At 51.4% G+C, this 24,351-nt stretch overlaps 1 protein-coding gene across 2 annotated transcripts; it reads right to left on the reverse strand.

Annotated features, from left to right (window-relative positions):
• Positions 1–5,594: 5,594 nt before the first annotated feature.
• On the reverse strand, positions 5,595–23,046 carry CPA5 (carboxypeptidase A5). 2 transcript variants are annotated; one of them, XM_006910516.2, is made up of 11 exons: positions 22,917–23,046; positions 21,779–21,860; positions 20,602–20,736; positions 13,813–13,911; positions 12,533–12,634; positions 11,230–11,331; positions 10,768–10,878; positions 10,249–10,339; positions 6,772–6,971; positions 6,397–6,481; positions 5,595–5,919 (listed from the first exon to the last, which is right to left on the reverse strand). In XM_006910516.2, exons 1-11 carry the CDS (start codon positions 23,030–23,032, stop codon positions 5,732–5,734), a joined length of 1,311 nt encoding a protein of 436 aa, XP_006910578.1. In that variant the 5' UTR covers positions 23,033–23,046; the 3' UTR covers positions 5,595–5,731. The 2 variants fall into 2 exon arrangements, with proteins under 2 accessions (XP_006910578.1, XP_015443803.1); XM_015588317.1 differs by lacking the exon at positions 6,397–6,481 and having other exon boundaries at positions 5,596–5,919; positions 22,917–23,032.
• Positions 23,047–24,351: the final 1,305 nt, after the last annotated feature.

The following is a 24,351-nucleotide window of genomic DNA, read 5'->3' on the forward strand; positions in this document are numbered from 1 at the left end:
TACAGCTGTGGAGACCGGTCTGGGCAGCGTAGAGAGAGCCTTTCCACGTTTGAGGAGAGACCAGAAGAGACCCACAGGGCCCCTGCGGCTTGTGATTTAAGTGTTCCCAGGACAGTGGAGGTCGAGAGGTGCCACATCCTGCCGAGGCTGCAGTCGGGGGTCGGGGGTCGCAGGGCTTGGGGGTGCCTTGGAAGCCTAGAAGGAGGACGTTCGGACTGGCCTCTCTGCGTTTTGCTTTCCGAACTGAATCCCTAGAGCCTGTGTGTTTGTTTGCTTTGAAGCTGCAGAACTGTCACTTTAAAGTAGCTGGTGGCGCTTGTCTTTAGAGTAGAGGCAGAATTCTTCTTCGGAGGAAGAGTCACCTGAAGAGAGGAGCATCCCAGTGGGTCTTTAGGAACTGTCAAGTCAGAGCCCACATCCCAGAACAGAGACCTGGAGGAGAGATGAACTGCGTGGGGACGGATGGCCCACGGTGTAAAAGGAAAGATGGAGGAGGGGAGGTTCTTTCCCACTGAGCCCGAGAGAGGAGCTGAGGAGCACTTGGAGGGGTGTTCCTGCACTTGGGGGGCCGGATGGGCTGCCCCTGTGATGACATGGGAATAGGCAAAAGACAAAGGAGGATGAAAGCTGTAGGGAGGGGGTGCCTCACGAAAGGACATGAACCAACTCCAACGCCAGCATCCAGTTGAGGCGTTTTATTTTCTGCATTGTCTTTCCCTTCCGTATTCCTGAGTAAATTTTGCGAATTTACCTCCTGCGGTCTTAGCTATGTTTTGGGGAATCGAGGGAGGTGAGCTGAGGGCAGGAGGGTAGAGAAAGAGCCCCAGAGCTTGACAAAGCCGGTGAGGGGGGAGCGAGAGTCTGACTGCAGACCCCAGGGGAGAGAGGCCAGCGAGGGACAAGCCACAAGAATGGATTTGCAAACATGTCACCGTTCTTGAGGACTGTCCTCAATACTCAGGGAAGGAGACCCTCTGAAAGCCGACCAGGCTGGAGGGTGTCTTCCAGGACACCCCCGCCCCCTGAAGACAATTACTTGCCTCCCAAGATCAAGACGTGGCAGGCTTCGCCAGTGTGCGAAGTGCCACTGTCCCCTGGATTCTCCCTCGGCTTGTACTACGTGGCTGCCTGGGCCTTCTGAAGTTTCTGAAGGAGTTTTTTTTTTTTCAAATTTAACTTTTTTGGTAAAGCTGTTTTCTCTCTGGCCCCATCTGGGGCTGTAGAGGGAAGGCTGGCAAGGCTGGGGGAAGCGCCTCGCTGGACTCGCTCTCCCTCCCTCTCCCGCCCTCGACCCCCGCCATCAGCCCATCGCCCTGGGCCTCTGCCGCCAGCCCTGCCCTCACACAAGACTCTTTCACATTCCAAGCTGCCTGCCCGGTTTGTTTTTTTAAGAAAGCAGTAACCGCAGCACATTCACTGTGGTTCTTTATGGCTTTCCATATGTATAATCGCTCTTTCTCTCTCTGGTTTTTCCAGTGCTTTTCCTTTTAAATAAATGCTCATAAATTTTACTGGTGAAAAGGATGAAAAAACATACCTAAAAAGAGTGGTTTGTTGGGAGGGGAAAAAAAAAAAAAACAAACCCAAACCGAATGTAGAAAAACTAAACTGTTTAGCATGATATACCTAAGAAATAAATTTTTTTTTAACGTTCACGTTTTATGAAAAAAGAGATTATTCTGTAATATCGCTGAAACGTGCGTGTCTAAGTATTGAGTGTGTATCTGATGAACTCACACCCCTCAGCCATTACCTCCCCAGGCTTGCTGAGGAAACCCTCCGCCTGGAAGGAAAAACCCAGGCTGTAGACCTCTCTCAGCCATCAGGTTTACGTGGGACCCTGTAGAAGCTGCACAATCCCGAGGCCTCCCTGTCTCTATAAGTACAAAATGAGGGGGTTGGGCTAGAAGCTTTTAAAGGTTTTCTCTTTTATCTGGAAAGTTCTATGGCTTTATGATTAGTCAGGCACTTGGTAAACTAGAGAGAAGAAACTGATTTGAGATGTTCTCTCCCCTCAGAGAAGCTGCGGCAGACTCTGCTGGCCGCCCTCCCAGTATCTATCCTCCCCTTCCTTCTTACCAGCAGAACTCCAGTTTTCATTTGGGGCAGCCATGTGCCCAGCTATAAAGTGATTTCCCAGCCTCCCTTGCAGCTGGATGTGGCCACTGACACAGTCCCAGCCAATCAGATGGAAGTGTAAGTTCATGGATGGGTCATCTCAGTTGGCTCACATTTTTTTGCCCCTTGCCTTTCTTGCCTGGAATTCAGTCAGGAGATGGAGATAGACGAGGGGTCAAAATGATGGCAGAGTGGCAAAACAGAACAGGCCAGAAGAGTCTGGGTCCCCAGTGCATCGAGGAGACACTGAACAAGCCTGGGACAGCCCACCTCAGACAACTCTTGTTATGTGACAAAAATAAAGCCCCAATCTAGTTAAGCCACCAGAAAGTGGGTGTCTGTCACAAAATGCTAAACCTGGTCCTAACATGTACTAGGCTGAGGAGGAGAAACAATCCTTCAACAAATATTGAGTGCCTACTGTGTGCCTGACAGGAAGTGAGTGAGGAAAAATAACCCGGATGTGGTACTTACCCTCACAGAGTTCTCAAACCAGTGGCTGAGACAAACAACAACTAAACAAAGTCAATTAATTATTATCATTGCTATCAAGGAAATAAAAAAAAAAGAATAGTAGAAGATAGTAGGTGGGCCTAAAAGAAGGACTAGTGAGGAAATTATATGGAAAAGAAAAATTTAAGGAGTGGACCATTTGAAGGAAGAGCGAGAGGAAAGAATGTTCCAGACCAGAAGGAGCAGTACATGCAAAGGCCACTAGCCGGGAAGGAGCTGAAAGAACTAACAGGAAGCCGCTGAGGTTGGGGCTGGTGCTCTAAGTATTGTGACAAGGGGAGAGGTAGGCAGGGCCGGTTTTATTTTGTCGCTGAAGGATTTTAAGGATTTTAAGGGTGCCTTTTCAGGCACCCATCTGAAAAGAAGTTTCAGTCCTGACTTTTGTGAGCCTATTGGCTGCACAGAGATCTTGGCGATGTGGCCTTGAGAACAAGTTCCTGGCCCATCATCCTCAGGGGCTTCAGGTTCGCTTGACGGTCGGTTCCATCCAGGCTGGCCACTCAGTAGCTGTGTGCCGTGTCGCCACTGCCCTGAGTTTCCTCATCTGAAAACAAGGACAGTAATAGTCGTACCTCTTAGAGCCGTGAGGAGGCCATGTGTCGAATCCTATAATGCATAGAACCATGCCCGGCACATAGTAAGGATTAGAAAAGATTTTATTATTTTCACTGTTACCAGGAAATGACCTGGTAGGGTTGATGCGCTTCCGGCTTAGCATGAGCACCACCTGGGTCCCGGCACCAGAGAGTCAGATTCAGTAGGGCTGGGATGGCCTGAGAATTTGCATTTCCAGCAAGCTCCCAGGTGATGCTGATGCCCGTAGCCAAGGCAGCCCTTTGGGGATATTTTGGAGAAGGATGACTGGCCTCCCATGACTGTAACCACCTTCAGCCCTAATGGACCACGGCTGGGGGTGGGAGATCCAAAGCTGCAGTTCCCCTGGGAGACGTGAACACGTTCCTTCTGCGGGGCAGGAGAGCAGGGATCAGTGGTCCTCAGCCTTCGAGGGACCTCAAACTCTTGGGGCAGATAGAAATAATGCAGATTTGAGGGGTCCGCCCCAGAGATTCTGTTTCAGCCTGGGGGCGGAACCCCAAAATCTTCACGTTCAATGACTCCCCATGGATTCTGCTGCAGGTGTGGCCACAGGCCACACCTGGACAAATGGTGATACAGTGGTTTTGGAATTAGACCCAAGTTAAAAAGCATATAAAGGTACTTTTTAACTTTCCATCCACGTGGTCTCACATGGCCATTAAAACCTCTCCAAATTGTGCTTTCCTTATCTGAAAAATGAGCTTATTAATACCACTGATATCCTCCCCATGAGGATGAAATAAAAACATTTGTGCAGAGGACCTAAAAGTTATACTCACAGACTCCAGTGTGCAGAGGTATAATTTGCTTTATTTATCTATAGCTTATATTAATTTAACCCATGGCCTCATATTTCCGCTAATAGCAGAAAACTTCAGTTTAGAAATTCTAGTTCACTCATACCACTTCCAGCTTTAAAAAAGGCTCAGTCTCTTTTGGGAAACTGCAGCCTAAATTGGGATTCTCTCCTTCTCTGTTGCTGGCTCTTCCCCTGGAAATGAATTGGGGTTCTTCGGGGATTCCTTATCCTGATTTCCTCAGGCTCCCCATATGGCATGGGCCTCCTTGGTCAGTGCCCTCTGTGCCATCATGGCCACTGGTCGAGTGGCCCCCGGGCTTGGCCCTCTTGCCTCTACCTAGGCTTCCTCACCTGCAACCTTCTCATGAATTTGCTTGGGGGTCTGAACAGCTGCATCGCTCAGTCATACCCAGCCATACGGCTGCTTCTATCATCTGGCCAGACCCCTTGCTCAGCTACTGTTAACCTGCTGCTCAGGTGCCATATTAGACATGGGTCTTGCCTAGAGTCTTGATCACAGCTGATACGCTCCTTCCACTAATGAATCCAACCTGTGTTCCTCTACAGGTAGGGTGTGGGGTGATGGGGGAGGTTGTTCTTACCTCACCCTGCTTTCTTCCCTGTGTGACTTACAGTAAAACCCCATGTCTGTGTCCTGCAAGCGGCCGACTCACAGGTGCCCACATCCTTTTATTTTATAGCAACAATGAAAGTCTGGCCCTTGCTTTCTGCCTCAGACTTACGCAAACCCATTCAGCTCTCCAGCTGACCTCTTCCTTCTTGGGGGTACCTGCTTTCCCCCAAGGGCAAGGCAAATAGACCTACTCTCCCTACTTCCCCACAGTGGGGGAGGCAAAGGTATGAGGAAGCCTGAGTATGGGGGAAGACACCTCACCTGTGTCTCGAAATATTACCCCTCTCTCTCCCTTAAATAAAGTCCTTATTTAGCACGTGGCCTGGCCCGAACTAACTGCTGTGTGTGTGACAACCACGACGTGGTGAAGAGAAGAAGGTCTCCTCCCCCTGGATGTGCGGTGCTTTGCTGTGCCAGCTCTGACTGGCTGTGCCTCTGTGCTCCCAAGTCCAGGAGAGCCTGTGAGTGAGGGCGCCCAGGAGGAGCAGGTCACAAACCAGTGACTTGTTCACTTTCATTTGTGGGGTGAGTGGGATCTTCTGGGGGTGGGGGGAAGCCTCTGACACATGCCCCTGTCCCTTACCCAGCATGAGAAGTGAGCAGAAAAAAGAGGAGGCTGACTCTCTGTGCCAACCTCTCCATGAAGATACCAGAAATGACACCACTACAGAGGCCACTCCTTTAGATCAAACATTGTCCCCTTGGGTCATCTTAAAATGTGAATACCACCAAGGGGACAATGTGTATATAAGTAGCTTCCAGGGGGTGAGTTCTCTGTTCTGGGCCCTGAGAACACTGCAAGGGGACAGAGGGTAAGGCCGGCTGGCCCACTCGTCCTCCCGAAAACCTGGGTAGTGAAGAGGCATTTCAAGCTGCCCCTGCTCCCTCAATACTGAGCCCAAAGGGGTGTCAGCCAGTGCAAGAGGCCATCGAGCCTGTTCAAACTCGTCTTTATTTCCTAAGGGGTCAGAGCAGGGGTGTGGGGAGGGGGAAGGATAACTTGGGGTTCAGGAGGAGCCCCAGGCCTCGAGGAAGTGGATGAACCCTCATGCTCTTCCCTGGTAGTGTTGCTAGTAGGGGTGATTCCGGGTGTGCTCCATGATGGTCCGAATTGCCACCCACGTCTCCTGGGCCGTGGGGATGATCTGTGTGGCCGGCAGCAGGAAGCCATAGCGCCCGGTGTCCCGGAGCTCAAAGCTGAAGGCGTACTTGATGCCACTGTCGTAGGCCCAGTCGACAGTGATCCCACTGGCCAAGTCTAGATACAAAAGGGGGAAAAAAAATGCCCCCAAAAGGAAAAACAGAGTGTGGCCACAAGGTACAGGGGTGACCTGAGTGGAAAGAGGGCCCTGAAGGCCAAATCCCCCCCACTCCAGACCAGGCCAAGCCTCCCGACCCAGGTCTCAACTTGGGCCACACCCTGCCCACCCTGCCCATTCTCTCCGAAAGCTCCTCGAAGCCACCAAACTTAAGATCTTCCCCCTCCAGGGTCATCACAGTCACCCAGGCATTGGGAGCTGCGCACTAATTGATGTTGCTAAGAAACAGCTCCCTGTTTCCAGGTACCACCATTCAGCCTTCTATCCAGATGTAGAAATTAGCTCTGGCCCAGCCTGGCTAGATCTATGGCACTGTCCTGTGGCCCGCCGGGCCTGCCAGTCCGAAAAGAGCCTGCACCTGCCCAACCCCAGGTGGCCGTGATGCCTGAAGCAGCAGCCAGGGAAAGCTCACTCACAGAGGGTGGTGCTGATGCTGCCATAAATGTACTTGATCCCGTGGACCTCATACAGGGCCTGCACTGCATCCTTGGCGACACTGTACTGCAAGATGACAGCCAGAGGGTGAGCGTCCGGGGCCCCCCGCACTCCTGCACCCTCACCGGCTGCTAAGAGTATGGAGGTGGGAGTCCTGGAAGTTGAATGTGTAGATGGCTCTTATTAGAAGGGATCACAGCACCTCCAACTTTGAACTTGATCACACGTGAAAACAAGCTCCCCCACTCCTTCCTAACATAGGGCTGATTGGTCCGGACCCTTGTTTCAGAGTGAGGGCCTGAATGCCCTGGAAGTCTGCTGGATGCCTTCCCCAGCCCCTAAACAGCCAATCTCACCAATTCCTCCTGGTTTGAAATAGGCTCCAGTGAGTGGCCGTAAGGGTACATGAGCATCTGAGAGTAGCTGTGGATGGAGATCAGAAGCTTGATGTTCCCGTGGGCTGTGATGAAGTCCACAATGGCAGCCACCTCTGGCTCTGAGTGAGGGTAGGGCCCATGGTAAGTCTCTGAGCAGGGATTGTCGTTAGAACCATTTCCTGGAAGTAAAATAAAAACCACCCAAAAAGGTTTGAATTCCCAGGTGTGAGAAAGACACTTAGTGCTCGCAAAATATCCATGTACTTGCCAGCCTCCTCTACAGTTTGGTTGAGGCCGTGTGACTACCTCTGACCAATGAGAATGTGAGCAGTAATGACATATCACCTCTAGTTCAAGACTGTCAAGAGCACGCATGGCTTCTCCACACTCTCTTCTGTCTGTGGTTAAAAGCAAAAAACTCTCGATGGAGGAAGCATCCTGGGGCATCCCTCTGTCACCATTGCCAGAGAGAGTCACCTACCCACACCGGACGCATGTGCATGCAAACAAACGTTTATTGTGTTGAGCCACTGAGGGGTGTTTGGTGCTGCTGCGAACTCCTAGTCTAATCCATCAGAGGAGCGTAGCCATACTGTGGCTCAGCAACTCTGTGGCCCTGGACAGAGCTCCCTTGGCTTGTCCTTCGGTTTAATCCTGACTGTGGTTCCATTAGAAAGGCAGGCCTGCCTCAGCAGCTGCTCTGGAGAAGACACCAGATCTCCGAATCCAGCCTCCTCTATGAGCAGCAACCCTTCCAAGCTGACCCTTCTCTGCTGACTGTCCCGCACCCTGGGGAAGGCCTGGGTCAGCTGAATGCTCAGACTAGGTGTCTGCATAAGTTCGGCCCAGCCGCAGGAGCAACATGGACCTGGGGCCAGGAAAAGAGAGAACAGAGCCCCATAGTTGCCCGAGGCTGGTCTGGGAACTACAGATGCAGTGAGTCTTTGAAAATTCTTTTTGGGGACCTAAGCTGGGGGAGAGGGCCAAGAGAAGCTATGTTTCTGTTTTGCTCACAAATTTAATTTGTTCCCATCTCCTAGATTCTTTGAAAAAAATTCATCCTCTCCCTCTTATTCTGTTTTCCTCCTCTCCCCGGGGCCATGTCGTGGAGGCCTGGGCTGGTAAGATTTGTGGTTTAGCGACACGTTTGGAAAGAGCCGCCCCAATGCCTCCTCTCGCTCTCCTCCCTAAAATGACTGCACACAAGCCTGGTCCAGAGGCCAGGGATCGCCCCAACTTCTGAAGCTCGTCAGGATGCCAGGGCAACCCTGTTGACCCCCAGGGCAGCGGGCTGGCTGGAGAGCTGGGATGCTGCCTGAGGACCAGTTTAGACGCTGTTGTAGGACTGCAGCAAACCACGCCTCCCTGAGAACGCAGGTGAGGGCGGTGCGAGTGGGAGGGATGATCCACAGATTACTCATTACACAGCAATTAAATTAAGGCAATAATAAAACCATAAACAAAATCTTCCTGCCTGAGTCACCGACCCAGACACACACTATTTCTGATCAGAGGCAATTCTGTCACTGGGGAGCACATCCCCTCTTGGATTGTGGGTCCTCACCTGGGCTGGGGACCCTGGTTAGGAGGGGATGTGCCTGCAGGGAATGAGGGGGTGAGGAGCAGCCCCCCAGGCTGGAGTCAGCCCAGCTAACAGTGGCCCTGATTGTTGTGTCTGCCGGGAGCTTCTGCACCTGCTACACTTGATGAATGACAAATAGCAACAGATGAGCAGAGCGGGGGAGGCTGAAAGCTTTGTCTGCTTTTGCAGCCCACGCATGGAAAGCAGTTCCCCTGCCAACGACCAGGTGGCTTTGCCCAAATATGGAGAAACACTTCAGGCCATTAGTTCTGGTTTGAGCTAAACAGAATAAACTAATCTTCCCCTGACCAAATGGGAATTAGCTGCCTGCCTCTCTCTGACGTTTCACGAAGTCCTCTGAGCCTGCCTGTTTCACAAGTACCTGCTAATGGATTCATTAGCTATTTATTTTTCCTTCTCTAAAAATGTAATTTGTAGCAAGGGGAAATCTCCGGAAGGACATGGTAAATCATTAAAAGTAGTGATCTTGGAGTAGTGGGATTATGAGAGCTTTTTTGTCCTCTCTGGGCCTTTTTTTTTTCCTATATGTACGTCTTTTTTACGTTGTATATGTAGTGATTTTTTTTTTTCCTGTGGTAAAACCACAAAAGTTATTTTCTTTAAGAGGTAATTTGTCTTTCTACTAGCCAGTTCGTCTCGGCATCTGTGGGTACACACTTCAGCTGGTTTCGAGGGACCCGCGTGGATGACCACTTGGGGCAGGTGTCTGGTCACTGGGAGGTAGAAATGCCTAATTTTCCACGGTGTGCTCCCTTACACAAGCAGTTACACACATGGCTCCAGAATCTTCGGAAACCCTCACACTGTGGGCTCGGGGGCTTCTTTCTGGATGCTTGAGGGCTTATTTTTGTCCTTATTTTTCATGAGAACAGACTCAAAAAACCAGATTTTCAAAGCAACTGGCATCTAGATCTAGAATGTTCTCTCTCACTGGTTTAGCCACCCGTCTGTAGATCTGCTTTTTGGCAGCAATGGCACTGTCTCCTGTGGAGCCAAACCCCCAACCCCCAGCATAGTGTGAGTGCCACATCTTGGGGCAGAAGGCTGTGCCCATGTAACTCTCCACTCTGGACACTGTCCTGGCTAGACCCAGCATCCCACCCATCAAATTGCTGTTTTTCCCAGGTCCACACACTCATCTCTGAGCTTTCTGGAGGCCTCAGTTTCCCTATCTAGTCCCCATGCCCCAGGCGTGGTAAAGGAGATCATCGGGGAGCACATCAAAGAACTGGAGGGGTGACGGGAAGCTGCCCACCCCTCCCTGGAATCACATGTCCCCAGCAGATAACCTCAGCCCGTTGGCCCAGAATTACAAAGTAATTGGGTCAAAAATAAAAACCAGGTCCAAGTCAGTGTTGATGAAAGTGTTGTCTTATTCTATTTTTGAACTATTGCCCTGGCCTCTCCAGAGGGCAAATTTCAGGTCACCACTCTCAGGAAATGAGTTTGAAGGCATTTGGCTGCAGTGTGCTCCCTTCAAGGAAGGGCTGGAGACATTTCAGGGGCACCATCAAACTCTGGGTTTCGAACAGCCAGCAAGGCTGCCTTGTAATCCTTCGGCCCTTCTCTGCCATATTTAGGATTTGACCCTCGCAGTTAGTCCCGTGCAAGACACCATATCCCATGTTTCTCATGAAGGCTTAGCGTATGTATACTTTTCACAGGTATAGGCAACTCTCCTCATACCCCACGGCCAGTCCTAGGCACGTGCTTGCCTGCCTCTGACCATGACTCAGCTTGCATGAGCCAACTACGCTGCCTCGCAAGTTAGGAGCCGACGTACTCTGAGGGTGTGGAGACGTGCCGAGGACCAGCCCTTCTCCAGCCCCGTCCCCAGGCCCAGACTGCCATACCTCCGAAGCCGGACCTCCAGTTCCTGTTAAGATCCACACCAAGGCAGAAGACTCCGGGCCTGTTGGACTTGTTCTTCCGCCACAAGCGGTTCTGAAAAAAACCCAGGGCAGATGATCTCACCCACGGGGCCCATTCCCAGGGACGGGAGCCCCTGACATTCTGGCCTAGGAAGTGGGGCTGGGGGTTCCGGTGAGACAGAGAGGGGCGAAGGAAAGAATCGCTGGGGCGGGATTGGGCTGGCATGCGGCTGGCCCAAGGCTACAGACCACACTCTTTGTGGTTAAAGCCAAGGTGTGGGCAGAAGCCTGAGCAGGAGGGAGGTCAGAGGGCAGAAGCCTCAGCTACGAGGCTGAGCAGCCCGCCTGCCTCAGTGAGACTCTTTGAGAGGAGCCACTGAGAGGTTGACCCGCAGGAAACCTCAGCCCAACTTCCCAAAGCCAAAGTGCCCTTTCCTCTACCCTCCCAGAGCTGACTCCTGACCCCTAGCCCCTGATCCCATCCTTCCCAGGTACCCTCACCATGCTGTGGGTAAAAGCAAAGCCATCAGGGTTGGAGACGATCTCCATGAATATGTCCGTGGTGTTCAGTATGTTTGTCAACACGCGGTCTTTGCCGTATTCACTAACAATCTGCAAGAAAGGACAGCGTGTGTACTGGGGAAGGGATGGGAGGCCCTGCTGGGCTCTCCTCCAAGGTGGAGCAGGACATTTGCACAGCCAGTGGCTGCAGGTAGGGGTAGCATCAGGCCATCTGGTACATCCTTCGTGCAGAACCAAAGGCTTGGATTTTAGACAACTAGAAGGCAGAGGATAAATGCAGACTCTGTGCTGCCAAAGGCCAGCTGGCAGCTGTTGCAAAGGGCAGGAGGGTAGAGAGCACCCTGAGTTTAAACAAACCAAGTATAATATTTCAACTGGAGGTGCCCTTAAATAGTTGAGCAGCCCCCCGCCCCCTGCCCCAGCCCCATGGTTCGTGCTGACCTTTTTGGCAGTCCAGATGCCGGTGGCATGGGTGATCCACTCTCGGGAGTGAATTCCAGAGTCAATCCAGATAGCCGGCCGCTGAGAACCTCCAGTGCTGAACTGGGGAAAAGCACCGGGCCCCAAGCAAGTTTGAACCAAGACAGCTACAGGGCTGTCCCTAGACTGCCTGGAAGGAGGCCGAGCAGCTATCCTCACTGCCTGGGGTGGCCCTAGGTGCCCAGAGAGGGGGCTGTATGTGCAGCAGGTACCTGTGCATGAGCCCATGAAATGCACGCATGTGGGGCCCCTGGTGACACAGTGTTGCTCCTGGAGAACAAAGCGATCCAGCCAGCAGCACAGAATTTCCCAGGTTCGAAAGTCTTGGGTACTTCTTGAATGTCCTACTGCTTCTCGAACTTTAAAGGGCACAAGAATTCCCCTGAGATCTTACTAAAATGCAGATTCTGATTCAGTAGGTCTGCAGAGGGGTCTGAGGTTGGGCATTTTTACCAAGCTCCTGAGGATGCTGCTGCCCTGGGTGCAAGGACCACTCTCTGAGCAGCACGGTCTTAGACATCATTACAGAGAGAACACGGACAGCCCCTGAGGGAAACTGAAGCAGGGGCAGGCGAAGTAAGGTCCCAAGTTCAGCGAGAGCACTTGACCATTCAGAAGAGTTCCCCAGGGCATTGTAGAGGGCAGCAATGCCTGTCTTTTCTGAGAGCTGGATATTAAATGCCCTGCCTGCTCCATGCGCCTAAGTGGCCTTTAGGGCACTTACTAAGAACGATTTTCGGGTGGGCTCTACACCCTTCTCTATCCTGCCTCCTTCGTGACCAAGGACACTGCCGCTGCCAAGTTTGCTCACTCTCTGTTTCCAGTGGCCCCTGTGAAGGGCTAGGAGGTCTCCTCACAGACTCAGGCCTATCTGTGGGGCTGCCTGAGCCAGATAACCTCAGTAAAGGAGGCCTCTCTTCCCATTTAATAGATGAAGCAACTGAGGAAACAGGAAGGAGGCTGACTCACCCATATTCTCACCCCAAGTCCAGGCTGATGACTGCCACTCTGCCGTTCCAGCTCCTTAGCAACCCTTACACCTACTTCCTGACCCAGGATGTGCCAGGTTACACATTGTCACCTGTCCATACCTACAAGTGTGGGTTCCTGAATACCACAATCTCAAAGTTTATGGGTCACTTCAGGACAGGAGTATATACATCTCTCCCTAAAACTCCTACCCAGCCATGACCCCACATGAGCTCAATTCTCATGCCAGAGGTTCTCGTTGTAGCGTTTAGTGGTCAACACTCCTAGCTTTTACCTTCAGGACAAGAATGGACCGATTTTCAAAGCTGTGGCCAATCTGAATTTTTGAGACAATATCTGAATGCTCAGTTACAAGGTTGTCAATCCAGCTATATATCTGAAAGAAACGAAGTTTATCAAACTGTCAGTTCATCAGGGTGGGGGAGAAGTCCAGGATCTCTCCAAATAGTCTTCCCCATCCCACCCTCCTTAATTCTTTTCCACTTCCCATGAGAATCTGAAAGAACCTAGATCAAAATGGCAAGAAGACGCCCTCGGGCCTAAAGGAATCAGCCGTGGTCGGCCTGGATTCTCAGGGTTTTCACCATGGTGCAGAGCTAACCCTTTGCCTGGAAGAACAGCATGTCCTGAGCTTACTCAGGCCCCAGGTCAGCCTGCAAGGCTCTCTCTGGTTCGAAGTTTCTCTTGCTTCCTTTCTTTTGGCCCATTCAATCCACCTGACAGACTCAAAGACCTCGCAGTGTTGTTTTTGGTCTTCTCAGCCCTTTTAGATTCTACGCCCCTTGAAGGCAGGATTATTTATCTCCGACATCAATAAATACGGACAGGCTAGATTAATCATTCTCTTATTTTTTCAATACATGTCACTGAATTAACAAATATCTGACAGAAAATGGATTTTCTGTTACAGGGCTTATGAAATGGGAAGAGTGAAGATGATGATAATAGAGTGGACAGTACCAATGATGTCCATCCTTTCCATGGTGTCTCTGTTGTCCCTTTGGGCCCTTTACATGGACCGGGTGTCTCTATGCTCTCCTTGCGTATGCTCCTTTATAAACAAGTCACGGTCAGTCATGTTTGCCCCAGCTAGCTATAATTGTGATCACGAATTTTCTCCAGCTGAAGGCAACTCTGTTTGTTCTACAAAATGGCCCTCCAATGTGCCTGGCTTCCTGCCCCTTCTACCCAATAGCGCCCAGAGGTAGAGGTGTTTACCACCAGGAATGATCATGGAGCGGTCATGACCCCTGGATGTGAAGGTGCCTCCACCTGCTCCATCCTGGCTGGTGATGGATCCTGCCTTCGAGTTCTGCCATTACTCTCGTCCTGTACCTGCCATGGGCTGTGCTGTTGAACCATGGTCCCCTCTACCTGAATCTCGGCTTCCGGGCCTCTGAAACTGACGGGCTACCGCACAGACCTTCACCCAGAGTCTACTCCGCATGCCCCAAAGTGTCAGTTGACTCGTCCTTCGCTAGTTCGTGCCTGGGTCTGGAGACCCCAAGGGCCCAAAGGGACAACAGAGCGCAGAGCGTGGCCGGGCAGACTCACCTCCTCCAGGGTGTGGTAAGAGGAGTAACTGAAGCTACTGGTGCTGCGCTCCAGTCGGCGGGACTTCGCCATGGCCTCCCTCTCCTCATCCAGCAGCACCTAGGGACAAAAGCACTCATGGGAAGGGGAGGGGAGGGCTGGGCCGGGCGCGCCCCTTCTGAGCCCTGCCCTGGCTCGCGGTGCACATGAACAGCATTTTCACAAGAGAATGAGCCGCCATGAGCATGGGCTGCACAACAGGAGGAGATGCTGGGTTTCCGGGTAATTCTTCTGCTTGACAAGTTGGCATCCATCATGTGTGTCATCCATCACGTGCACACATAGAGAACAAGCGAACGTTTAAAATGTTAACAACAGTTGAAAAGTCCATCCTACTATTCTTGCGATGTTTAAAAAAAAGTGTTTTAAAATAATGAAAGAGCGATACACCAAGCATAGGACAACAAAACACTAACATGCCAAAAAATATACCAAAATGCTAACAGTTCCTGTTAGGATAAAAAGATTATAATTTTAAGCATTTTTTTTTTTCTTTTCTGTTTCTACATTTTGGCAATGCCTTTATACCACCTCAACAAGTAAAATCTTCTGAATGAATAAGTAATACTGAAACAAAAATCCCTACTGGCTAAAATACAGTAGCAGCCACAGAGCCTGCAGTCTCTGGGCTGGAAAAGAGCCCCCCACCCACCCCCATCTGTCACAGACCAGGCCCTGCTGCCCTAGTCAGCTCACTCACAAGCTTGCTCGAGTTCACAGATTTTAAACTAGGACTGGCAATCCATGTTTGGGGCTCATTTTATTTTCTTTTTGAGCACAAACTACACACTAGGCAACTGTACTTGCAATGCCTTCTAGCTGAACTGGCTGGGCCGGGACAGTGTCACCCAGCAAAGCTGGGATTGCTGGCTGAATTACAGTGGCACAAGTACCACCCAGAGAAGCTCTCACAAAAGGAACTTGTCTTCCTCCCAGGAAATCAATGGACATCTCAGCCCCCCATGACTGACGTGTGCGGGCACTCCAGCCGTGGTGAGCAGCCAGGTGCAGGGGAGAGAGCATGCCGGTCCAGTGCACCCAGAGTCGGAGTAGGTCCCTGCTCTGGCCCCACCAGAGTGAAGTTAAATGGTCCATATGGCTAACTTCCTGGGGACTGGTGGAGGGCCCGAGGCAGTAGGTGAAGATGCAGGACAGGGAGGAGAAATTGGGAAGAAAAGACCTGAGGGCCCCGGCTCTTCCCAAACAGCTCGGGGACACACCATAAGGCTGTCCTTTGTTCTACACAACAGCTTGGAGGCAAATGGGAAGTCGGCACCAAACTGCAAATATCTTTCCAAACACCCTCACAGGCTTGTGAATGGATATGACACCCACTTACAAATTGGGAATGCTCAGCCCTCACAGCTGGGCCCCAATTCCAGGAACTGTTAATCTACCCTGGCCTGAAAAAGACACAGATGTTTGCTCCCCTCCCAGGGATGAGGGAAGGAGAAGAGCGAACTAAGGAGGCAGTCTGGCCATGGGCTGAGGAATGCCTAATTACAGCCCTGTCAGGCTTCTCACAGAAAAAAAGGGGAAAAAAGTAACCCTCAGAAATAAGCCATTTGCCTCCCTGGAAGTCATAACCTGGCAGGAAAGTAATACCTGGGTGTGAATTAATTTATGACAGGGGTAAGGAAGGATGCGGCGTTAAGCAAAGAACAGCGTCTCCAGGAAGGGGAAGCGAGGAGACTGAGGACCCCAAAAAGAGGAGTTGACACCTAAAAGGAACTGGCACTAGGCGGCTGAATTCCAACCACAAACATAAAATGGCCACAGCCCATGGAATGGGCGGGCGGGGAATGGGGAGATGGCTCTAACGCCTGCTCTGTGACCCCAGCAGTCACCTCTCCTCATGTCCCTGGCCTTCTCTTCCAGGCCTGACGTTTGTAATGGCAGCGGCACAGCTGGTGGCAACTACAGTCCATGCCTACATGGGGGATGAGCGAGGTGGCTACAGATCTGCAGGTGTTAGAATGGACCCCCTGAGAGGCCAAGGCTGAACGGTGGCTTCACTGCCCAAAAGGCAAAGTTAAAACATCGCACAAACGACAACCTCTGAGGAGCCAGGCGGTCTCAGATAAAATCCTGACACTGTCACGAACTTGGGCAAATTACTAACTTCTCTGTGCCTCAGTTTACTAAATTACTAATTTCTCCATGTCTTTATAAAATGGGGGTCACGTTATCACATACTTTAGCGTATCCTTTTAAAGCATTCTCACGAGTATAGAGGAGTCGATGCATGCACAATGCTTGGCACATCGCCATGCATGTAGTAAATACCAGCTATGACGATGACGACGATGATGACAGTGTCAGTGACAAGGCAACAACAGTAACTCTTGGGGTGACTCCAGGACTCCGATGGAACGATTGCTGCAAGGCATGACGGGGGGATCTGGATTCCTCCATAGAGAAGTGGTGTTTGTAGGACTGGGGATGGCAGACTGTCCTCATTAATGGTCACTTGGCTGAGCCAGTTACACCTGCTCCTCTTGAGAACCAACAAAGGGGCCAGTCCTTTTGTCCCTGCCCCCTTGGTACAGCTGGACTCCACCTCTCCCTCAGGGCCTTGGCCACCATTGCTTCCTCCTTCCCCTGCCTCCTCCTGCACTCACCCCTCCCTGCCTGTCCTCCTCTCCTCTTCAGAGCTGCCACCCGCCCCCACCCCAGCCAACACCTGGGTGTCTTATAAATCTCTTTTAAACAAATGTTTGTTGAGCACACATGGGGCACCAGACTTGTGGCAGCCAACAAAACAGAACCACCTGTCCTCGTGGAGCTTACAGTCTGGTAGGGGAGACAATAAACAAGATAAATAAGTAAATGATATTGGATATTAAAGGTGGTAAGTGCCACGGAGAAAAGTGACGTGGCCAGAGGAGGGAAGGAATTGGGGGAGAGCGGAGAAGGGTACAACTTAAAATAAGGTAAAAAGGTGACATATGAATAAGATTTCGAAAGCAGGGAGGGACTAAGCCATGCAGATATCTGCAGAAACAGCATTTTGGGTTACAAAGACCAGCATGCGCAAAGGCCCTGAAGTGTGAATCTAGTCAAGGGCCGTGAGGCACGAGTAGGTCAGACAAGTTTGAGGAAGATCAAGGACGTCCAGGTGTCTAAAGCAAAGTGATCACAGGGAGAATGGTCAGTGGTGTGGGGAGGGACATAGATCGTGTAGAGCCTTGGCTTTTACTCTGAGTGACCTGGGACATCGGTGAGGGTTTTATGCAGAGGAGTGACATAATCAGACTTGCATATTTTTAAAAGATCCCTTTGGCTGCTGTGTTGAGAGTAGGCAATAAGGAGGCAAAGATGGAATCGGTAGAGCAGTTACTAGAATAATCCAGGTGACAGCTGATGGAGTGTTGGCCCAGGTGGTAGCATAGGATGTGGTAAGATACATTTTGAAGAACGCGCTGATGGGATTTGCTGAGGGACTGAATGTGGGATGTGAGAAAGGAGTCGAGGATGACTCTAGGTTTCTTGGCTGAGTGACCAGAAGGATGGCATTGCCATTTCCTGAGATGGGAAGGCTGTGGTGCAGCAGTTTGGGGGCCAGGGGAGCTCAGTTTGGACCCTAGGAACTTTGAGATGCCCATGAGAAATGCTGACTAGGGAGCCAGGTGTACAAGTCTGGAGTTCAGGTTGGAGATATGAGTCTGTCTGGAGCTACAAATATGGACGTATTCAGGAGCTTGAAGGTATTCAACGCCGTGATCCCGGATGAGTGGACAGAGGAGAGATCAACGACAGAGCTAGAAAACAGGAAATCCACATGCGAAGGAGCAGCCAGTGGGTGGAAATAACCCGGAAGCACACAGGTTTCCAGGTCGCTCTACAGGAAAAATAGGGTGATGGCTGGAGGTGAGGGAAAAGGATCAACAGAGCATTTTTTTTTTTAAGAGGAGAGAAATAACTCTATATTTGTATGCTAATGGGAGTGATTCAGTAGAGAGGGGAAAATTGGCGAAGCAATATTTACACAAAATTGTATTTTGCTCTAGATACTGGGAGCATGGATGATTTTTGTTTTCTCCTTTGTGCTTTTCCCCTATTTTCCAAATTACCTAACATGAATATTTATTAATTTTGTAATCAGAAAAAAAAAAAGCCATTAAAATCCACAGAGCTGATTGCTCAAGTGAAGCTTTTCCACAGTGACTCATCTTAGGGAAAGGGAAAAAACAACAAAAAAACAAAAAAACACGAAAGGGCTGAAAAGAACAAGGAGGTGAAGAAAAATTAAATGCAAATAGAGCTCACTCGGAATCTGATCATTTCTTGCCTGGCCCACTGCAATTTCCTCACCACCTTCCTGCCTGTCAGTCTCTCCCTGCTCCTGTCCCCAACTCAGCATTGTCACTGTCAGAGGGATTTTTCTTAAATGCAAATCCGATCATGTCAGAGACCTCCACTGGCTCCCCCACGGTTTTCGGGATAAAATCTCGACCTCTTCACCCGGCAGAGGATGCCCTTTGTGATCCGGATCGTCCTCATCGCCAATCGGGGGCCCCCTTCCCCTCCCAGTCCCCCCCCCGCCCTCCCCCCACCGCCTTTTCAGAGCGACTAGCCAGGCCTCTTGTACTCGCTCCCATAGCAACCTGCTGCACTCCATCAGTGCTCCCATCCACTCTATTGTAATCACTGATTTACTCCCTCTGCTCCCCGCCCCCATGACACTCCAGCTTCCCTGGATACAGGAACCGGATTTCTGATCATTGTATTTCCAGCACCTTGCCCAATACCCAGCACACAGTAGGTCTGTCTCTCTGTATCTGTGGGTGGAATGAACGACCCCGCCTCTTTCATCTCAAGCATCCTTCTCATAGTGGCAGAGGTGGGGTGGGGGGGGGAACTCTGTCCTCAAAATGCTCCAGTGCCTCTGGCCAAAATGATAGCCAGCGGCAAGGCTTTTCACACCCCCTCTCAGCCTAGTGCCGTGAGCAAACACACCCTCTCCTCTTTTGTTCTCACATCCACTAATTCAACTATTTATTAAGCCCCTACTAGGTGGCAGGTTCCATGGTAGGTGCTGGAGTATAAAGATGAATAAGGGACATGATCCTGGACCTTGAGGGGCTCAGGAGAGGGGGCTCTGGGGACAAAGACCGGCTCGTATTACTGAGGTCTTCCTCTCCGGGCATGCTCTTCCAGAACCTGCCAATAGAGTCCTTCAGCAGACAATCGTTGAGGGCCCACCACACAGGAGACGCTGTGCCAAAAACAGGCGGGGAAGATCCAGGAGATGGGGAGAAGTCAGGCCTACGTGTCAATAACTAAAACATAATACGGAGGCCGATGACCCGCGTGGCACGAAGCCCTTCCCCCGCTGTTAGCGCCTCTGAGCTTTCTTCCTCCTGGACACCTTCCCCCATCATCACCACAAATCAACTCGACAGGGTAGCCTCCCCCGACCTCCAGCTCCCTCTAAGCCAAAATCTGATCTCAGGTCTGACAATCAGAGCTTGATGCGTTGCAGATAGAGCGACTTGGTGAAAATCCCGCCTGGCTGGGTTCGGGCCGAGAGTCCAGGGCATTTTACTGAGAGAGAGTCAACGTCCCCCCCACCCTCACCCCCATCCCACCTCCACCACCTCCAGGGATCCAGGGCTGGGGACCTCCAGAGGGCGACCAGCTCCAAAGGAGCCAGCGAGGAGGCTCAGAAGTGCCTCTGGGGCTACTCCCGATGTGCGGAAATCAACAGAAAAATGTTAGAGACTTCTTCCTGTCTGTTTGCCAAATGCTGCGGGGTTCCCAGGGCGGAGCAGGAGCGGGGAAATGCAAACTTCAAAATGCAGGCATGGGCTACAGTGAGAACGGAGTGCTAGTTCTTTTGATGTGGCGGCCTCTCTTGTCTGTGGGAGTTTCCCCATTTCTGTTTGTGGGGATTTAATTAGAGAAATAGCCCACCCCCCACATGTTGAGCGGGGAAACAGATGTGCCCGAGGAGGATAAAGGTCTTTGAATGGATCTAAGTGCCCCAGCCCTGCGCCTGCATGGGAAAGGAATGTTGCCTAATGCGTTTATCCCTTGGCATGTGGTGTCAAGTGTGTGTGCTCCCCAGGAGACTCTGTGTTCCCACACTCCGAGCCCCGAGAGGAGATTAGCTGCAGCCCAACGTGGTCGGGAAGGAATCTCCAAGGATGCAATCCTACAGGTACACGACAGCACCTGCAGAAGGGTGCCGCAGGAGGCCTAACCGAATGGCGCCCCAAAAACTCGCTTGAGGAAGAAGACTCCTTGGTATATCCCCGAAGACAGAACAACTGAAATAGGATCCCACAGTGTTCAGAAAAGACACTGTTAGGGGTAACAGCGGGTGGGGGAGGGGAGATGGCCTTCCTGGGATGAAGTCTCCCTGCGCCCCTCCCAAAGGCAAGTCTGCAGCCATGTCTCCCAGGGCTGTTCCTCTTCAGGAAGCCTGCCCGGGAGAGGTGCCTGATACGAAAAGCCTCGCGGTGGAGGTGCGGGGAGGGAAGCCACAGCCAGGCCCATACTCTGGAATGAAGGAATTCCCTCGTATTGGATGCCTGACACACAACCGAGACAGGAAGGAGCACTCAGAAAGCAAAGCGAGCCCTCCCAGGCTGCCTCCCACCGTGCCTTAGAAAGGCCTCAGCTATTTTCTCCTCCTGTCTCCCTTCTCCACTTTTAGCCCTGGAGGTTTTTCTTCCATGTTGGGCCCAAACCGGAAAGGCACATGGAAGGTGAGACCTCAGCTGCAGTGCTGGGGCAGGACCTCACCTGGATGTCTTTTATCATGATGCTGTAAGCCAGGCCGTGAGACTCCAGAAAAGCTTTGACATCTTTCAGTTCAGAGAAAGGAACTCTCATGTCCACAGGGAGGCTGGGCCTGGCTGGGCCACGCCAGAAGTCCAACTTGTTCACAAAGGAAAGAAAAATAGGCACATTGATCGCATCTCCTTACATACAACCCTGTAGGCGTCCTGGAGAGCCAGGCAATCTTCTCTTCTATGGATAAAAGGTCCCAGCTCCATAATGAAAACCCTAAGGCCAAGGAGAAAGACTAGCACAAAAAAATATCTCCAAGACCGAGTTCTGTTTCTAATTTCAAGCACCTTCATCTCCCAGCCTCACTTATACACTGCAACTTTGCCCAGATCCAAAAGCCCAAAACAGTTGCTAAAGGTGAGACAGCTCAACCTCTGGGACGTGAACGTGGACAAGAACCCTGGTCAGCACAGAGAGAGACATCACTGCCCCCAAACCGGGAGAAGCAGGAAAGGCCTAGCCTGGATCCCCAGATCATCCGAATGCCCATCTATTTTTCAATTTATAAAGTGGAGGGAATTATTATAAGGTGTTACAAGTTCTGGTTGATAGGGGCACTCATACAAATAGGAACAAGAACTTTGGGCCACATCCAGATAGACCTGGTTGTTTCAGTGGCCCTCAAACAAAACCCTTCTATTATAATAGTCGAAGAAGATGTTTTCCATTGTGGAATACTCGCAGAGGACAAATGCTCTTGGAAACAAATGCTCAGGCTGACAGGGACAAGCCCAAATAAAGCACAGGTTTGCCAAGCTCAGTCCTTTAATTGACAAACAGATGTGTCCAGTCTGCGAGCTGCTTGACATCACACCCAGAGACATGTGTACTTCCCGTGTGGCTTCGGGACGGTCCAGCTGTTTTCATAGTAGTCCCTGACAGGGTCAGCTCAGCATCCCCCCCATCCAGGACCGAGGGCAAAGCCAACAAGAGCCACCCGACCTTCTGGGCAAGGGTTCCTAATCCTTCTTGAAAAGGAGCCACGGTTGATTTTTCCACAATATTGTGATCTTTGGCAGAGCCATCAGAGGGCAGGTTGAGGGTGGGGGGAGCAGGATGGGGAGAGCCAAATACGCAAGCCACTGTGAGGGGAGGGAGAATGTGTCCCCAAGCCCTGAGGAGTCCTCACCTTCTGGGGCTTCAGGCCCTCCAGATCCCTGAGGAGTGAAATCTGCTTCTCATTTTTAGCCAGGACTCGAAGAACCTGGTCTCTGGAAAGACACAGGGAGGGGTGGAGGGAGCAGCTGAGAGGAATTCCTTGGAAGGCTGTGTTGCTCAGAGGAGGCAGCGTGGAGAAGAGGCCCTGCCAAGGGACCTGGCAGGAAGGCTGGGAGGCACCTTGTCACGGGAGGCGGAAAGGCCCCTGAACAGAAGGACTTGTAGCTCCCGGAAGCACTCGAGCCCTTCAGCCTGGGGCCAGTGATCTCTCAAAGCCCCAAGGACAGACCACCCAGGGGGCTGACTAAAACCTGTCAATGCTACTGATGAAGCCATTGCTGAGACAGAGGAAGGAAGAGGATGGGGAAGGAATATGCGAGATGGAGGAGAGTGTAAGAAAGAGAGGAACGAGGGAAGAAAGAAATAGATACGGGATCGCAGGGACCAACGGTGACCCCGAGTGATCTTCATACAATGGTCCCAAGCCGCAGTGTGACCTCTGGGGTCCGATGCCTGAGATGGCGCTGGCTCCCTTCCTGACTGGCTCTGAGACTGTGGACGATAAACTTGCTCTCTAAGTTTTTGTCTCCTCTTCTCTACTCTGAAGATACTGCGGGGCATCTACCTCGCAGCACCTGGAGGAAGCTGAGAGATCACATCCATAGATGGCCGGGTGTATAGTACTGGTGTTTGTTGTTATCTGAAGGAAGATGATATCACACCCACCTATGGTAGGGTACATAGTCTTTTAAGGGTTACTAACTTCTTTAAGAATCTGAAGAAAGCTATGAATCCTTCCCCCAGGAAAAAAGTACACACACGAAAAAATTTAATCTACGGTTTCAAGGGATTCTTAGAATCCTGAAAGCTGACGCACAGACCCAAATTAAGAACTGTGGGTTTGGGGAGAGATAATGACATAGCCGCATGTCGTGTCCTTGGGCGTGAGAGTGGGCGATTATAGAGCCGGAAGTAGGTTCAGGATGAAACCCAAAGTCCTGACTCTCTGTGCCTTGATCAGGTCCCAGCAGCACAGCCACCTCCCCACTGGGACACGTGGGCTCCTAGCTCCCAACGGTCCTCCCTCCTTCTAAGCAGCAGCCACTCACCCTGTGAAATTCATTTGGCCCAAAGCTGCTGCCAGGATAAAACTGCAGACCAGGAGCGTCCGTCCATCCACAGGGGACAGCCCAGGGCCCACGCCTCCTCCAGGGAGGCCCTGCATGCTTCTTCCTCCCGGCGAGCTTCAGGGACCTCCCTCACGCACAGGCATGGCCCAGGCCTCAGCACAGCGCAGCACCTAAAGGCCGGCAGGCCCGGCCTGAGAATGGGCACGTTAGGCTCTGTCTGGGGAGACCAGGCGTGTGACTCCCACATGCTGGGCCTTGGGAGAGCCAGGGCCGCCCCTCCTCACGTTTAGGCAAATCCTCTCCTGGGAAGGGGAGAGGGAAGAGGGAGAGAGGAAGACGAGGCCCTTAGCTTTCCTTCCTCCCTGGAGGACTGCGGGGCCAGCTTCCTGTGAACAGCAAATCCTCCATCTCCGGAGAGAGGGGAGAGCAGCTGGAGTCCCGAGGAAACCACTCCGTTCCTCCCTCCTCATTGAATTCTTTCCTTTTGCTCTCCTTCTCCCTCCCCATCCACTCACACTTTCCCCAGGGGTGAGGACGCCATCAAAAGAATTTAGGGTTTAGAGACAGAGAACCAGGTGCTCACTTCCCCTCTAAAAGATCTGGAGCAATTAACCTAATCTCTCCCAGTCTCGGTTTACTCATTAGTCAAATGGGGTTAATAACGCCTCCCTTCCCTACCTCACAGTTTTGGTTTTTTTTTTGGGGGGGGGGGTTGGGAGGGCGGGTGGTATTAGATGAGACAACTTGGGTGAACTGGCTTGGCAAAGCCTGCAAAATATAATATACTATTATCTCAAAGGCATTAACTCTTAGGCACAGCTGCATCTCAGGTCAGCATCTAAACTGCAGTGGGGAGAAGGGGGAGAGAAAAGAACGGAGAAGGGAACAAAGGAAATAGATATATACGGTATGAGGAGGAATTCAGTGAAAATCCCCCTTTCTGTCTTCAGGTGGTCACCATAATGCTGGAATAAGCAGTGTGTTTTCTGCCGGACGGGAAGGTCCCCACAGTCGTTATTATAGTTTTCGACAGACAGCGGAGTCAGTTTCTCGGTCCTGCTAAAGCCCCGCACAGCCCCCTTTCTGGTCTGGGAATAGTAAGAATAAAGCAGAGGCCAGCACACAAAGCAGTCATATTAGAAGGAGAGACTGAAAGATGATGCCTGAATAGTAAATGATGAATCTAACAGAAAATCCACAGGAGGTGGAGGAAAGGCAGAGGCTCAATCCAACAAAGTTGTTCAGCAGAGGATGTCAACAAAAGGCCACTTAACTGTCACCGGGGCGATTCTCAGAAGCCCCCCTCCCTATCCGTACCTTCCCAGAATGGCCAATTAACTGGCCATGTGTGCGGAGAGGGGAGCTCTTTTATTGACAGAATGCCCTGCTCCCACACCCCGCCGGACCTACTCCA

This window comes from Pteropus alecto, unplaced genomic scaffold (genome assembly GCF_000325575.1).
Source record: "Pteropus alecto unplaced genomic scaffold, ASM32557v1 scaffold22, whole genome shotgun sequence".
Classification (NCBI taxonomy): Eukaryota; Metazoa; Chordata; class Mammalia; order Chiroptera; family Pteropodidae; genus Pteropus; species Pteropus alecto.

What these genes read in the sequence shown, in the direction of transcription:
- CPA5 (XM_015588317.1), bottom strand. Translation starts at nt 23,032, where the DNA reads ATGCAGGGCCTCCCTGGAGGAGGCGTGGGCCCTGGGCTGTCCCCTGTG. An exon ending in TCATGATAAAAGACATCCAG is followed by an intron (nt 13,912 to 20,601) that starts GTGAGGTCCTGC and finishes TTTTGTCCCTAG; the next exon opens with GTGCTGCTGGATGAGGAGAG. An exon ending in GGTCCATTCTTGTCCTGAAG is followed by an intron (nt 11,332 to 12,532) that starts GTAAAAGCTAGG and finishes GCTTTTCCCCAG; the next exon opens with TTCAGCACTGGAGGTTCTCA.